General features: G+C 41.6%; 1 protein-coding gene across 1 annotated transcript in view; it reads right to left on the reverse strand.

Annotated features, from left to right (window-relative positions):
* Positions 1-16,450, reverse strand: part of rsph10b (radial spoke head 10 homolog B) — a 21,796-nt gene extending 5,346 nt beyond the window's left edge. Inside the window, exons 1-17 of the mRNA XM_063220595.1 lie at positions 16,155-16,450; positions 15,977-16,052; positions 15,769-15,837; positions 15,436-15,609; positions 14,662-14,747; positions 14,165-14,285; positions 13,797-13,973; positions 13,236-13,380; positions 12,370-12,497; positions 10,977-11,166; positions 9,835-9,943; positions 7,974-8,056; positions 5,521-5,669; positions 4,504-4,611; positions 1,835-2,002; positions 1,405-1,470; positions 1,036-1,111 (exon numbers count right to left, since the gene is read on the reverse strand). Coding sequence (XP_063076665.1) covers positions 1,036-1,111; positions 1,405-1,470; positions 1,835-2,002; positions 4,504-4,611; positions 5,521-5,669; positions 7,974-8,056; positions 9,835-9,943; positions 10,977-11,166; positions 12,370-12,497; positions 13,236-13,380; positions 13,797-13,973; positions 14,165-14,285; positions 14,662-14,747; positions 15,436-15,609; positions 15,769-15,837; positions 15,977-16,052; positions 16,155-16,396 — 2,167 coding nt within the window. The 5' untranslated portion in view covers positions 16,397-16,450. The remainder of the gene's footprint in view (positions 1-1,035; positions 1,112-1,404; positions 1,471-1,834; positions 2,003-4,503; positions 4,612-5,520; positions 5,670-7,973; positions 8,057-9,834; positions 9,944-10,976; positions 11,167-12,369; positions 12,498-13,235; positions 13,381-13,796; positions 13,974-14,164; positions 14,286-14,661; positions 14,748-15,435; positions 15,610-15,768; positions 15,838-15,976; positions 16,053-16,154) is intronic.
* Between the last annotated feature and the right edge of the window lie 60 nt (positions 16,451-16,510).

Below are 16,510 nucleotides of genomic sequence, written 5' to 3' on the forward strand. Positions count from 1 at the left end.
TGCTTCTCACTATGCTATTTGGTGTATCATATGCAAAATAACATGTTTGCAATTTTGTAGTAATGGCTTTCTCCTGGCAACCCCCAATAGCCCATCTTTCCTCAAGTGCCTCTTTGCTGTACAGTTTAAAACATTTTTTCATGTTGTCCTATATTTCACCTGAAGTTATTTTTTGGTTGTCCTATGCCTCCTGAACAATTTCCCTTGCAATGATCATTGCAATGCAATTATTCCCTTGCCCAATGGCTTGATTCCAACCAAACCTAACCCCCTCATATTGCATTTCTGAATTAAAATTCCAACAGTGCCAACATGACACTATTTCGACACAAAAAGCCAAATCAACCCGTCATTAGCTTCAGAAAGAATAAAATGAAGGTTTTTGAGCGACCATCTCACTCTCCTGATCTCAACATCATTGAGCCACTCAGGGGAAACCTCAAATGTGAGGTTACCACCAAGACACCCAAAGGTATTATAGGAAACAACCATTCTGCCAGGAAGAATGTGCTGTTTTGGCTTTTGAGAAAATTAAGAGCCTTATCCACAACTACCACAAACAATTTAGAGCGGTCCTTGATGTTAAACAGGGCCATATTCAGCATCAGAAACTAGGGTATGTAAACTTTTGAACAGGGTCATTTGGGTAGTTTGGGTTGTGATCATGCTTTTGAAAGAGTAAACACAGAAAATTGCTAATAAATGTCTTAAGCCAGTCACTAGCAATGAGTGAAAAAAAAAGGTTTTGTGTAATCCTTCATATTTTGTGAGAAATCGCAGTGAAAGCGTATATTCTGCTGGGGTATGTAAACATATGAGCACCACTGTAGACTATGCTGTCACTGAAGAAACCAAAAACCCTAAAAAGTCCACAAATTTGATCCAGCCAGCACAGACTCAGCTGCTTGTCTACTGTAAGTGCAGTTACTCAGTGAAGTTAGCTGTGCTAAGGAAAGTGTCAGCTTTTTATATATATACTGTATATACTTCTACTTTTACGTTTGACATCTCCGTTTATTATATTTTGTCACAGACCCTCTGGGCTCGGTCTGCAGGCCGTGGCTTTGTCAGGCGTGTGGGTGCTGTGCGTTGCCTCTCTGGACCGCCTCACCTACATGATGACGAGAAGCTTACATTCATTATTACTGTATAGAGTAAGACTGTTCATATTGAGAGTTTTTTTTTGTTTTCTTTTCCAATTACAAAATGCGCTTCACCAGAACGCTTTTTACAAAAGTTCAAAACAAAATAAAAATACATAAAGTATGGGGTCAAACAAAAAAATAAGAAAGCGCTGGTGGTAGTATTTCAGAAAGCACTCATGATTCCCAGTCATGATGATGATCACCATCCATTCATGATGAGCCACACTGAGGAGATGTATTGTAGATGTCTGAAACAAACCTCACTCAATTTAGTGGTGCTCCGTCCAGATGACATCTGATTTGAAGATTTAACTATTGACCCTGTCTGCAAATAAAGTTCAGTATTAGACACACTGAACAAAATAACACACATTACAAAAATCATTCCATACTACCAGGCATTTCGAAAGATCTTCCTCTATCAACAAAATGTTGTAGTTTTAAGAGCAGTGGTATCAAACTCAGGCCTGGAGGCGGGAAGGCGGAAGAAGTAATTGACTTCGTATGGAAGAGCAAGCTACAAAAGCGGTGAAAGCTACACAAGCAGCTCTGGCATGGAGGCGAAGTAAATCTGTTCACTATTCATTTCTTGTTAGTTCCAGCAAAAACTGGCTACTTTAATGTATGTAGTGAAATGTAGCCATGGAAATTCAATGTTGGCCACAGGCGATGCATTCTTTCTTGGTTACCTGAGGGCTGGCACCTGTGCCCAATGCATTCTGGGAACTGGCTTGTGTGTCCGATGCATTTTGGGAGATGGTGTCTTCACTCAGGTTTCCCTCTGACAGCTGTGGGTCCTTGTGTTGCTTCGCTTCAGCACAGCCTAGCAAGGCCTCATAGAACTCCAGGAAAACTATCTGTGGCAACCATTTGATATTACGGTATATGATGATTTCATGGATTGCATAATGATAATATTACATTACATTTGAGATTACATTAATTTCACTCTAATCTATTACAGTACAATGCCATGAATAAATCAATAATTCTATCTATCTATCTATCTATCTATCTATCTATCTATCTATCTATCTATCTACACCGTAAAAAATAGAATTACGCTTTGTTCAAGTAATTACATGTTCACAATTGAATGGACAGGAAATATGAATTATTATTAACCAACAGAAAAATCCACATCAAACCGATAGGTTGCATCTCAGTGATATGTGAACATAAAATAGTGAATATTGCAAATTGAAAATACTTAATTGCCACAACTGTTTATTCAGCGCATGCGCTTCTTGGCCACGACACAGGGTTTCCTAGTGTCAACATGGGAAGGGCTGGCAGTGGCAGGCAACATGTGTTCCAGTTCCACTCCGGTTTTCTCAACTTTGTTTGCAGGATGGCCAAATTTCGGTACGTTTTTAACAGGCTGTAAGCAAGTGGAGTCCTCGAGGTGATGGAGTTTGTCTGCGCCATTGTATGCCCTAGTACCCGATTAAATCATATACGTCTACATATTAGTAACAGTATTTCCTCCAGATTTAATCATGTACACAATCTTTTTTTTATTATTCCATTTCATTCATTTAACTCAACTTGGTTGGGTTGATCTAAGGTTTGGCTGTGCACACAACATCACACAAAAGATGTGTTGAGTGGAAGAAATAACTTGAGAACTTGTTACACCTTTGCCGGTAACAAGCAGGCCCCTCACAACCAATCTGTCCATCAGCGCCTGGCCAAACCTAATTACTTAGGGCTGGTATATCATGACTCAATTGATGCACCTGAAAAACTCCTAATCAATCTGGTCACATGGTACTCTTGAGCCTGTATATAAACCTGGACTGTCACAGTGCTTTAAATATTTGCCTGCCTGCCTGCCTGCTGGCTGGTCAGCATGGCACAGCATAGCGCTTGTTTACCTGCTTTGCAAGCAAGCTAAAGGCGCTTTTGGCTTATGGCATTTGTTAGCTACATCTTGTGCCTTGCTTTGTGAGCTAGTCAGTAACCAGCACATGTTACATTGTTTGCTCCATTGTGCACTTGATGTTTGCAAGCAAGCTAAAGGCGCTTTTGGCTTATGGCATTTGTTAGCTACAGCTTGTGCCTTGCTTTGAGAGCTAGTCAGTAACAGCACATGTTACATTGCTTGCTCCATTGTGCACTTGAAGTAGATGGTATGGTTATATTTTAAACTTCATTAACGAAAACATTTGGTATTAATCCCCACTAGATTGTGTTCATACATGCTCAGCTGAAATTGCTCTCACATTGTGGTGCAGTACAGCATAGACTGATATATAAAATATAGACATTTTACATGTTTTCAGCAACTTTAAACATTATCTTAAGAGAGCAGTGTGGCAAACTGATGCCAGGCGCAGGGTGTGTTTCAGTCATGGTGGAGGATGGGAGGTGCTTAATTACCATGATCAGGGTACCTCAACTATGGTGAGAGATAGTGGGGGCAGGACCAAAACACATGTGTTCCAGGAACCTGCTTAGAACTAAAAAAAATGTTAGTAGGGTGCTCCCCGAAACTGCTTTACTCTTTAATAGTGTTAGCTTAACACTATAAATCTAACACCAGTGTTTAACACTGATCTGGAGCAGGACCAAATAGACACTAGAACAGTGTTAATTTTAACTCTTTAAGTGTTATTTTAACACTACACAATTTACTGTGTAATTAAGAATTCTTAATAAACTTAACAGTGTTATCATAGTTGAGATTATCATGGGAACATCGTTGGCAGAACGTGCCGACTGTTCAGTAGAAAGACGAATTTGTGTTGGTAGAATGAGGAAATGAAAATTGATTGAATTAAGAATTCTCAATAAATATGACGGTGTATTCATAATTGAGATTATCATGGAAACATTGTTGGCTAAACCTAAAATTCTAAATGCAGAAGGTTGCCCTGTTTTTTTAAATAGTCTCAACTATTTTTTTTTTACAGTGTATCTATCTATCTATCTATCTATCTATTTTCTCTTTTATCGACTCTTAAGCACATTGAATGACATTTATATATGATAATATGCAATATAAGCTATTTTTGATTGATTGATCTATCTATCTATCAATCACGCACACAGGCCTGTGTTACACAACAGCCCTGTGATACCTGTGTGTGTGTGTGTGTGTGTGTATGTGTGTGTGTTTTGGAGAACGCTTGGTAATTACTTGTAATAGATGGTTATAAATGATTAAGATGTTGAAATTACATAGAAATTACCATACAATTACCACCTTATTCGAGATACATAATGTTAAGTGTGGTGTGAGGACTTCACAGAAGGAAAATCTTACATTTGTGTAATACAGAGCGCTATATCTAAAGGAGGTTTTGAGATGTGAACACGTCCAACTGCCCAGTTTACAAGCTTCAGAATTTAGTACCTCTACATCCATGTTGCTAAAGGAATCTGCGTACACCGATGGGTTCTCCAGGGCCAGGATCTGGATGACGGTTCTGGGGGTCAGGTCACTGCCGAACAGGTGAAGATCCTGAGGAGGCCGGGAGGGAATTCACATTGTAGTTCACTTACTATGGCTATAAGCACGCATGGGGAAGTCTGGCTTGGCAGGCTGTAATGCAATGTCTCAATTAGGGCTGCACAATTAATTGACACTAAAATTTATTAGAAAGCTTAACTACACCATAAGAACATTGCTATGACATTGCAGAGAGATTTAAGTAAGGGGACCCCTGGGGGTGCTGCGAGGGGGTGCTGGGGGGCGCAGCAGGTTGGCAGGAAAAGCATAGCAAAACAAAATGAATATTTCCAAAAATTAAATAACTAATGTACACCAAAATAAACCAACCTGAGTGTGATCCACCTTTTCACCAAAATAAACCAAAAATAAGATTAACAATATCCCATTAGTTAAGAACTGCATGGGTAACACTTTATTTTAGGGATACATCTATTAGCACTAATACATACAATGTTAATGCCTGCATAAGTAACTTGTAAGGCATGTACTAAGCAAACACTAAGGCCTACTAGGTCCTTACTAAGGTTAAATTGGTAATTAATCCCTTATTGTGCATGAACAAGACATTTGCGAATACATGCCTAACAAATGTTTGATTTTGCTTTGTACATGCCTTACAAGTTACTTATACAGGAACATTGTATGTATTAGTGCTAATAGATGTATCCCTAAAATAAAGTGTTACCACTGCATTACCATAATCTATTGCATCTCTGAACATTACTACTGCTATCATTGAGTTATTATTTCATATATTCCAGTGGGGCACTGACTAACAGGTCAAGACTATGGTTTTGAAAGGGGATACACAGAAAAATAGTGTGGTACAACCCATGTAAGGGGGGGGCCTTGGTAGGAATATGGGGTCGATGGGGGGCCTTGTCAGGGTAAAGTTTGGGAACCCCTGGTCTACATTACCTTGAGCATCAGCACAAACTGCCGCATGGTCATGGTTTCCTTGGGATGTGTGAGTGAGTTGGCTTGGCAGAAAATCTTGTAAATCTCGTAATTTTTGTTGATGTAGTTCACAGCAATCACTGCTCGCATTGGGTCCCTGCAGAAATACCCTGCAGAGAGAAATAAAAAAAGGACTCAATATCAGAGGATATTGAAATATATAGTGTACATACGCATAGACATAGACAGTGCTGCACTGGGAGCAAAAAAAAAGCCAACTCATCGGGTATTTCTGGTTTGAATTGGCCTCTCACATACAGTATACAAGCCATTTTGTACAACTGCATATCCTGCTTGACTCAATCCACTGTCAATATTGAAGATGGACCAACGGGTCGCCACCTGTAAACAGTCCCTCCCGAATGAAAAAAAAAAATCTCACAAACAAACAAACAGTATAGGCTAGAGCTGCACTATTAATCGAAAAATCTAAATCGTGATAAAATAGTGAAATCGAACTCGTGATTTTAATCGTGATTTAATCATGGCAATAGTGACCTACTTTTGAGAGCGTCCTTGAAGCCAGAACATACTGACAGGCTGGTGTTTCTGGCCAGAAATCTGTCCACTTAAGTTTCATGCTATTGCCTTTACATAATTGTTACAATTAATTTCATTTCGCTCATCCCGTATGTAATTCATTCTTGGTTATATTTCATCTTGTTATCATTTTCAAAAAAAATCTGCAAAAATCAATAATCGTGATTAATAATCGTGATTATTAGAGGTGCTCCGATCACCATTTTTTGGCCCGATCACCGATACCGATCACCAAAAATCTTTATCTGCCGATCACCGATCATTGCCGATCACAGAAATTATTTCCTATTTTTTTAATAGCCTATTAATTATCCTTATTGAATATTTCTGCCCATAAACCAATCAATCTTAATTTGCACATGTCGCTTTCACAATGTAGGCCTATTATTAGGCTATTACTATTATGATTATGATTATTATTATTATTATTATTATTATTATTATTATTATTATTATTATTATTAGGCTATTATTATTATTATTATTATCTTTCAGCTCTTTCAGACTAGTGTTGGTAATATAGCCTACAAGTAAGTCTACAGTATTAATCAATTTATAAGTTATTGCATATAATTACTAAACTATTTAAGATTGAATTGAAACTGAAACATTACATCAATTTATAAGTTATTGCTTATAATTACTTAACTATTTGAGATTGAATTGAAGCTCAGACACCTGGATCTCAGTCTCTCGTCTTCTGCATACGAGAAAAAACCCTGTCGCTTTAAATGAGCAGCCTCGTGAGGAGAGCCCCTCCCCTCTCTGTCACTCACTGTCCACAGCTGCAGTGCTCCGCGACCGTTCTGCTCTCTCCCTCTCACTTCTGTCGCCGTTTGGCGTTTCAGCGACTATCAAACTAATCGACTGACTGTCAATTACAACTTTGAAAACAATAACGTTGGCATGCTTGTGCGGACAACGTGAACTTGTCGCGCGCTGACCGAGGCAACTACACAGGTTATAACGTAAAATGGCTAACGGGCGAGAAGTAGTCTATCGCAAATTACATTGTGACTGAAACACTTGAGATTCTACATACACAAAACAAGAAAAAAAAACTTCACTTGAAAGAACAGGGAACACGCACAACACAGCGTGTCTGCGAGGAAAGCTCTTTCTCTGTAACACTGTCATAGAATGTAGAATTCCCTGCACAGACTCATTGAGTTTCACCGTCCATTCTCCCTAGTTGCTGTTTGGTGTTGCAGCGACTACAAAACTAATGACCTGGCTGTCCATTAGGCTACAACTTTAAAAACAATACAGTTGATGATTGTTTTGGAAACGTTTAGTTGTTGCGTGCTGACAGGCTGTAACTCAAAATAGTGAACATGGCGAGACTGACACGTCATTCACAAATTACAAGCGTCATGTAAACTGCGCATGGATCGGAAAATCAGATCATTGTTGATGCAGATATGATTATAAATGGTGAAAATGAAGGAGGGAATTCCAAAAAGTTAAAGACAAGTAAAGATGCCTTATTTTGGTGCAGCAGCTGTGCAGAGCCAGCACCTAGGCTACATGCAGGCAGCGCCAGGTGTAAAGGCGAAATGGTTGCGTGAGGAATTTAATATCTCTGGATCGGTTTTTTGATCGGCATGTTTTTCCGATCACCGATCAGGCTATTTTTGGCCATTATCGGCCGAGCATGATCGGCTGCCGAGCAATCGGAGCACCTCTAGTGATTATGATTTTGACCAAAATAATCGTGATTATGATTTTTTTCCATAATCGAGCAGCCCTAATATAGGCCCATGTTTACTGTCAGCCCACCGGAAAAATGTGTGCCAGATTATCAGTCCAGCCTTGGACAGTCATACCTACACACGTTTGCTGGCACTCTCCTCTAGGTTAAGGGCAAAGGTTACCTTTGACGTGCTTTGCATTGGGGATAATGTTGTCCCTCATCAACTTGGAGAAACGTCCTGCTATGACACCACCACTGGACCATCTGGAAGACAATCAGAGCACACACACTGATTAAAACCCGCCTCCGGCAGGAGCTGCTTAGTTGCCACTGGGCGGCATTAGTCCATTTCATGTTTTAATACTAAGGGGGCGTTATCAAGCTTATGATGAGGCCAAGGGGGCGTCGGGAGGCTAGTGAAGAGGCCAGGTTACAGCCCATTGGTCCGATTAATACTAACCGCGCGAATAGACCAGGCGCGATGCGATTCAAGCGACAGAGTGCAGCAGCAAGCGATACGAGCGATTGAGGAGACTAGAGTATGTCCGTACAGGCAGAAGGCAAAGCATTCAAGCATTCCCATTGGCTGTGGTCACTGACCTCTATACAGTCATTGGCTGTCGCGGCTTGTCGCCGAACCGTGTCATAGAAAGTTGAAAAGATTTCAACTTCAAACTGTCGCACTCGTCTCGCAAATCGATCGCCGCTGGTGTATTTCTGCAGTAAGGGGGCGTTATCAAGCTTATGATGAGGCCAAGGGGGCGTCGGGAGGCTAGTGAAGAGGCCAGGTTACAGCCCATTGGTCCGACGGCCCATTAGTCTGACCACACACTTTAAAACTACGCCCAAACCTAAACGATTCCTAATCCTAACCGTCAGTAAAGGCATGTTCTGTCAGTATACAATTATTTTAGCGTCATAAAAAGTAAGAACAATGCCCAAAACAATTCCTGTCAGTAAATAACCGGCATGTTTTTGTCTGAAAAGACGTGCCCATGTGTAGCCTAGCCTACTGCGTGATGCTCCCGTATGGCTTATTGTGTCAAAGTAACGTCCCTGCACAACCACTGTCCAGGTGCTGGTGATGTGCAGTAAGAGTAATCCAAGTAAATGAAGGACGAATCACCGCACACTGGTATCTTTGCTGGTAGTTTATTTTGTGAACAACGCGTTTCGCTATTGCTTCATCAGGTTCACTCTACATGGCTTATTGTCTGTCGGACTAATGGGATGTCGGACCAATGGGCAGACCCCATAAGTCCAAGGGGGCATTTGTTAAAAAAAAAAGGTTGAGAACCACTGCCTTAAGGGCTCTGCATACTTCACGTGCGCACTTTGGCGCGTTTGGCGCGAGAACCATTAATGACGTCATCACTTGCGCCAGACTATTCATACTTCAAAAGCGACTACTCGCATTGTCGGAAGTGCCCTCTGCTGTTCATGAGAGAAACGGCAGTATCTTTCGCAACTCGCAGCGTGAGTTCTACGGATGTATAAAATAGAAAACCAAACACGGCTGCTGTAGGGCTACTGAACGTCTGACTTGTGACTTAGGCCTACCACATTGAAACATATATTTTTTGTTAGCCTACATTGCCAGATCATTCCAAGACCATGTGAGAGCATTGTTCTGGCGGCAGAATTTATAAATAGATCGCCGAACACAACGTGCTAAACAGTAAACAATTGTTTCACTGAACAACATTTAAGAGAGAAGATAAAATAACTCTCTAGGACATTTTATTATCCTCAAAATGATGCAGGATCCATTCTGTAGTAGCCTACAGTAGTTGTAGCCTCTCTTCGCAACTCCTGCTTTGTCTGCCTACCTGCATGGTCGCTGGTGGCGCACGACAAGTTACAAAAAATGTGGGGTGCACGACGTCGCGCCACGGCAGCTCGCGCCACGGCGTGTGACGTCATTTTGGGTCACGTGACGGCGCGAGTGAGGTCGCGAGTGAGGTCGCGAGTGAAGTATGAAGGAGGGTAGCGCCAGTCACGCCAAGTATGAATCCCCCTTTAGACTGAGGTGCAGTGCTTACCCGTCCTCCTTCTGGAATGTGTGGTATGCGATGATCACCAGAGAGCTGATGAAGTTCCTCAGCAACATGGTGGAGAAGGGAGAGTGAGGCTCTTCAGAGGGCTCAAGTCCTGCTTTCCAAACACATCCAAAGGTGGAGTATGTATGTCATATATTTTAGTTGTTTAGTTGATACCCATTCACAAATTTGAGGCTTTTTTAAAATGAAAATCTATCACCGCCATCAATTTCCAAGTATTCCTTGTGACCTTGTGATATACATACATGCAATAGGTAGGGCTCCTCTATGTCCACCATTTTGAATTGCCAGTCTTTGGCCTTCTTTTTGGAGTACACCACACTATGATGCCTGGCGTTCCCCCGACCCACAACTTAAGTAGGCGGGGGTGTGACAGACGCGGTAAATGTTTGATTCAACTATGGCACAACTGTACAACATTTAAAAAGTGGGGACAACTCATTTATGGGCTTGGTTATAATACCCCTACAGCTACTGTTGAGTGGATACCGTCTGACACAGTATCTTCCAAACTGCACCAAATGAGAAAAAAGTGGTATGGGTGTGTAGAGTGATGTGTTTTACTCCAGAAATAAGCCCACACATGCAAAAAGAGTCTTTCCCTTTAACTTTTATTTAACCCTTTTAAGCCTGATTCATTGAAGCCCTAATTCAACCAGGGTATGAAAAAGCAGGTCATTTGGAATATGTGGCACTGGATTGAAACTAATGAATCCAGGTTGCCCCTCACTGCTTGCAAGTACGGGGATCAGAAGTTACAGTTAAAGTTAGAAATTAAAGTTAGAAATGAAATAAAGTCATACTTTAATAGGGGTGTGAGATGGGTGTAAAATACCCAGAGGAAATCCAGCAAATAGCGTAGGTGTTGAGTATTGACAGCAACTGCATGCTGCATCACCAGGGCAGCTGATAGTTTTGGCCAGGCCCGGGACAAAGTCATCTGAGAGGGCCCCCAGCAAATACATACAATGTCATGAGCACACAATTCTAGGTCGCTTATCAGAACTGACCCAGTCGTAAATGTCGTGAATACATGGTTGCCAGATATAGTGAAGTAAGGGAAATATAGGAGGTGTTGAGTGTGTGTGTGTGTTGACAGCAACTGTGTGCCCTCCTGCCCTCACCGTTGATGAGGCGGTCCATGTCGGCGAGCGTGAGGCCGTGGTGGTGCACGCGGCAGTCCAGCAGGAGGCGCCAGAGCTGCAGGCGCGTGAGCAGGAAGGTGTTGTCGGGGGACTCGCTCAGCGCCAGGCTGCTGTAGAAGGTGTAGATGCCGCGCAGCTCTGCGATGTGCCGCAGCACTGCAAACTCCACCTGCGGACACCAGAAAAACAACAACATCCCCATAGACAAGGACATCACATGACGTCATGTGGTGAAGGAAAACACTTAAAAACTCGTTGAAGATTCAAGACATTCAAGAGCTCTGTGATGTGCCACAGCACCGCACACTAAACCTACAGATGAGGCCGACAATATCCCCATAGATCAGGGGTGGGGAACCTTTTTCATTCGAGAGGCCACTTCAAATTCATCTGAGGGCCATAAAAGTCCTCTGAGGGCCGTACTATGAACACAAACCAGGATTTCCCCCTGCACTTTAGGCTTATATTATATCACGTTTACAACAGACCACACCTTCTCTAGGTCCCCTGAATATAACTTAAGCTTAATTGTATTGCAAATTAATTTTTTTTAAATTCTATTACAAAATATGTCATATTTCATGTGAAGCTGCATAACATTAAAATTACCTTGGGGGCAGGAGAAAACGGCCCTCGAGACATAGGTTCCCCACCCCTGCCATAGATAAACAACATCACATAACATCATGGTGCACAGAAAAGTTTATACATTAAACTTACATAATGATTCATATATGGAGTATACATTTCTTATATGGCACATATTTGGGGCCGGATTAACGCACAGGCTAGATATGGCTGCAGTCTGGGGGCCCCCATCTGCCAGGGGGCTCCTGATTGCAGAATTTTGACAAGATGCGATACTCAAATTCATCTGTTGTGTTGAGTACAGTTTTAAATCCTGTCAGTACTCCTCTCCATAGTTGACACCAACCTGTAGCCTAGGGCACCCGGGCACCCTTAATCTGGCCCTGCACATAGTTAGCCTCGCAAGCCATCCTACGTACTTCCGCCAAAGGATTGGCTCCACTACTTGAATTACATGAATACGAAATGAAATGATAGTATTATGGGATGGTCAGGACCAGGCTAGCACATAGTGGACCATTCCTCATATTCTCATATAACCAAAGTAAGCCTCTACATACACATTCCATATACTGCCACGTATGAAGATTATGTGTTGCAGCATATAGATTGTGTTGAACGCTTCCTTAGTATGTGGTCCCAATTCTTAAGAATTTATCAAACTTGTAGAGGCATGCACTGTAATTTAAATATATATATATATATACAGTATATCCATTTCATGTGGGGTAGCAGGTTTAAAGTGGGATGGTGGTTGAAGATTGAGAGCTGCAGCTAAGCCGACCTGCTTGAGTTCTGCATCTTGGTGGTCCTCTGGGACGTCTTCCAAGAGCATGCTGATGTCCAGAGATACATCAGGCCCCAGCACAGACACATAGCCAGCAGAGTCCGCAACTTGTCTGAGGTGGCCATCTGTAATTTACAGTAAAGAGCAGTGGGGAAAAAACTATCATGAGTTGACACGACATGAATTGTGTCTTTCAGAAACAAATATTTCATTTCAATGTTTTTAATTAACAATAATTTTATTAATAATATATAATTCAGTAATTGTCTACTTTTCCATAGATACTGTATCAACGTCCAAAGAAACAGTGTCCATGGAAGCCCTGTGAAAGCCCAACATTACGTCTAAAGTAGAAGTCATGCCAATTTCAACATGCAGTTGTCTTGTTCACAATACCCTTAACATAGTATACTGTACTGTATATCAGAGCTTGACATTAACATTTTTGCTTACTGGCCATTGCGGCTAGTGGTTTTCCTGGGTCACTAGCCATTCAGCTATTGTACTAGCCATACATTTGATTTTGTTTCTTTTTTTCCCTATATCATTATACTGTACATCTAACCTCAGAAGATGAGGTGCTAAAGCAAGAAGATGAGTGCACCATTTTCTACATGGAAATAAAACATACAAATAGAAATTAAGTAAGTGAGCTTTTTGTTGACCTTCTACGTGTACAAACAATTCATACACGTGGGATCAATTGCAGAATATAGGCTATTCTGATATGACATACCATAGAATAAGCTATCCTGCTAAATTGACTAGTGACACTAAAACTGTTACCAGCCACAGCCAAGTTTTACCAGCATTTGGCCGGTTGGCAGGTGCCAGTGTCAAGCCCTGCTGTATATCAATCTGACCTTCGCAGGAAGTGGGAGTATGTGTCCTGATGCCACTGAGATCTGGAGTTGTGAAGCCGTCCATGCAAAAGGTGGGGAACTCCGCCATGCGATCGTCGACAAACTCCCCTTCGAATATGCGGCCATTTTTGAAGGTGAATGTACCCTGCAGTGTTAACACACGTCTTATTAGTCACTTGTGCAGACAATTGGGCATGTATTAGTGGCAAAAAGCGAACCCAAAAATGAAGTGTTACTATGTTAACTTGATCAACTTAGTAGCCTCTTAATGCAGCAGGGGTCGCCGGCGACCCTATTCACTAGCTGAAAATGCTTAACTACATCATAACAACATTGCCATGACATTGAGAGATAGTGCTGCGCTAAGGGGTTCGTCTAGCTCAAATTGTGTGACTACGTTCGATTTATTCATTTTTTAAGGGAAAGTCTTTATTGGTGATATAGCACAGTCTAGAGTATGACATGAAGGTAGTGAGAGAGAGAGATGGGGCATAGCCCAGGCCGGACTCGAACCTGTGGTTCCCCCATGGGCATGCAGGCCCATATTGTGTGACTACTAACCTGGCCGTGCTTCTTGTTGTCCTTCCAGCCGCCGCTGTAGACGGCTCCGCTGGCGTAGGAGAAGACGCCGTGGCCGTGCCGCAGGCCCTGCACAAACTCCCCCACGTACTCGTTCCTCAGGGGGTACTGCGTGCCGGCAACCCTCCTCAAAAACCACGTGTGGGTCCCCTGCCCATGCTGCAATGCACAGGAAGCACAAAGGAAAGAGAACCAAACAACAACAAAATTAATTCTGGCCGTGAATTCAACACTTAAGAATCATCTAGACTAGAGTGTTATTTGTTTGGTCCCAGAGTACTCTCTAGGAAAGTGTTGAATTAACACCGCATTTTGTACTGTGTAGGTGAAGTCCTAGTACAAAGTCAGACCTGGATGCCGTTCTTCCAGTCTCCGCTGTACTGTTGCCCCAGTTGGAGCCACCTCATCCTGCCCTGGCCATCTCTCATATCGTTCTTCCACTGCCCCTCATAGATGTTTCCGGATGGGTAACTAGACAAGGATACAAGGACTTTCATTTGCTGCACACATGCATAGAAATGCTGTTAAAGGCAGAGTGGTATGAAATAGGAGTAGAAGCACTCTTACAGATGTAATTACAACACCTAGTAGTGTGATATTACAAAGTTGAAACCATGTAATATCACACTACTAGTGTTGTCATTACATCTGTAAGAGTACTTCTACTCTAAACAACTCTGTTTGAAAGTAAGTACAAAAATATACAAGGTGGGATACATCATGTGTCCCACATGCATAGAAATACGAGGGGGAAAGGAACAGGTTGATGGGAATAGAAAGCGTTTAGGGGAAATCTATAGTGGTCTTTGTGGAGCCTAGTTAAGTGTCATGAGGAGCTTGTGCATACCAACGGACACCCCATCCTTCCTTAATGTTGTTGACCCAGTCTCCCTCATACCAAGATGTCACTTCCGGGTTGTAGTAGATTATGCCCTGTTTTAAAATAATTCAACATGCAACAATTGTTACACCAATAAAATACTGTGAAAGTACCTGTACCGGTATCAGGTATGATAACGTTGATCTTCCTTCATATTCCACATACCTTGGCTCATTTTGTTTTAAATGAGGGTTTCCTTCACGTTTAAGCTTTTTACATTTTTGCCCTGTTTCTCTAGGTTCTCCTTAAGTGTTACTTCAGTATTGGATGCTTTTATAATAAACTACACAGTATTATTCATATACAGTGTGTGTAGAAGTGTATAGTTTGTAGCGTAGAGTGTAAAAGTCCAAGACCAACTTCCTTCGGGACCCTAAATGAATCTTGAATCTTTATCCAGGGGTGATGGTGAAAAAAAATCCTGAGCCTGAACTTTTTTCCCTGCTCTAACGACGACGACAAGATACTGCATAGTGACGTAACGTAGGCCTATTTTGACACATTATATTCAAACATTTAATAGCCTGTGTATGACCATTATCCAAGCCTGATAGTAGAAGAAACCCCTGAACCTGTAACACTTTCTGAGATAAAGAATAACCTAATGGCTTATTATGATCAATGTTTTTATTTTTGCAAACTCGGTCAGGCCTGAAATCAGGCATGGAGCCTGAATACTATCAGCCCTGTTTATCTTGAAAGTAATGTAGGGTAAGATACTGTGTGGCAGTGTGTTGTTACCTTGCCATGTCGCTGTCCTTGGTGCCACTGTCCCCTGTAGGTGACCGAGGTCTTGCCACACCTGTACATTCCTGTGCCATGGCGTATTCCACTCAACACCTCACCCTCATAGTAGCTGCCATCCAACCATGTGTATGTCCCAACACCCATGGGGGAATTAGCAACAAACTCCCCCTATTAAACAACAATAATGTTGAAGATGATGATGATGATGATGATGATGGTGACCTCCTTAACATGAATATGTTATTCCTCAATATTTTAATGTTATTTTGATCCTTAACATGATCTACATTATTATGAAAGTCATACTTTCAAATAACATCCTAATACCTTATAGCGAACTCCATTTGCCCATATGTATTCGCCAGGTCCATGCATTAATCCATCTGAAAACACACCCTGGAAAACAATGTTTTGCATCAGTGCACCTCTACATGATTCTGAAATCGTAATCATGTCCAGAATAGTTCATTCTCTTCTTGTCTTTTTATGCCGTTATTTTCGACACAGTGAAGAGATGAGAATCAGTTGGGTATACCTTGTAAACGTGACCTCCCTGAAAGTGTGCGACTCCATCTCCGTGGAAGACGCCATTAACCTTCTCACCTTCATATCTGTCAACATTTATTACAAATAGTCAGCACATATTTAAAGAAATAAAGGTATTTTTTTTATTTTTATTATTTGGACAAAACCAAACATTTCCAACAGCCCACCTTTCGATGATTATGTTGACAAAGACATTAATGTCTTTTATGGCCTCTTTAGCTTCATTTTCTAGCACAGGTTGTGCTTGAGGCACTGTAGGTGATTCCGCCAATTCCTTCTCCTTTCCTGCTGCCAAATCAGCCACTACGTCCTGCGCAATACTTACTTCAGAGACTTCTAATTTACTTAACGATGCATTTGGTGTAGAAACATTGTCTTGGCCTTTCTTCTTTTTATCCCCTTTAGCCATTTACCTGATGCACAAAATAAAAAGTCTAGACACAGCCACAGGACTTCCTTAGCAACATGCCAAACTTTGAGTTGCTAAGGTGTTCTTCTACGGGTGCTGCGGAGTGACAAATCA

This window comes from Engraulis encrasicolus, chromosome 17 (genome assembly GCF_034702125.1).
Source record: "Engraulis encrasicolus isolate BLACKSEA-1 chromosome 17, IST_EnEncr_1.0, whole genome shotgun sequence".
Classification (NCBI taxonomy): domain Eukaryota; kingdom Metazoa; phylum Chordata; class Actinopteri; order Clupeiformes; family Engraulidae; genus Engraulis; species Engraulis encrasicolus.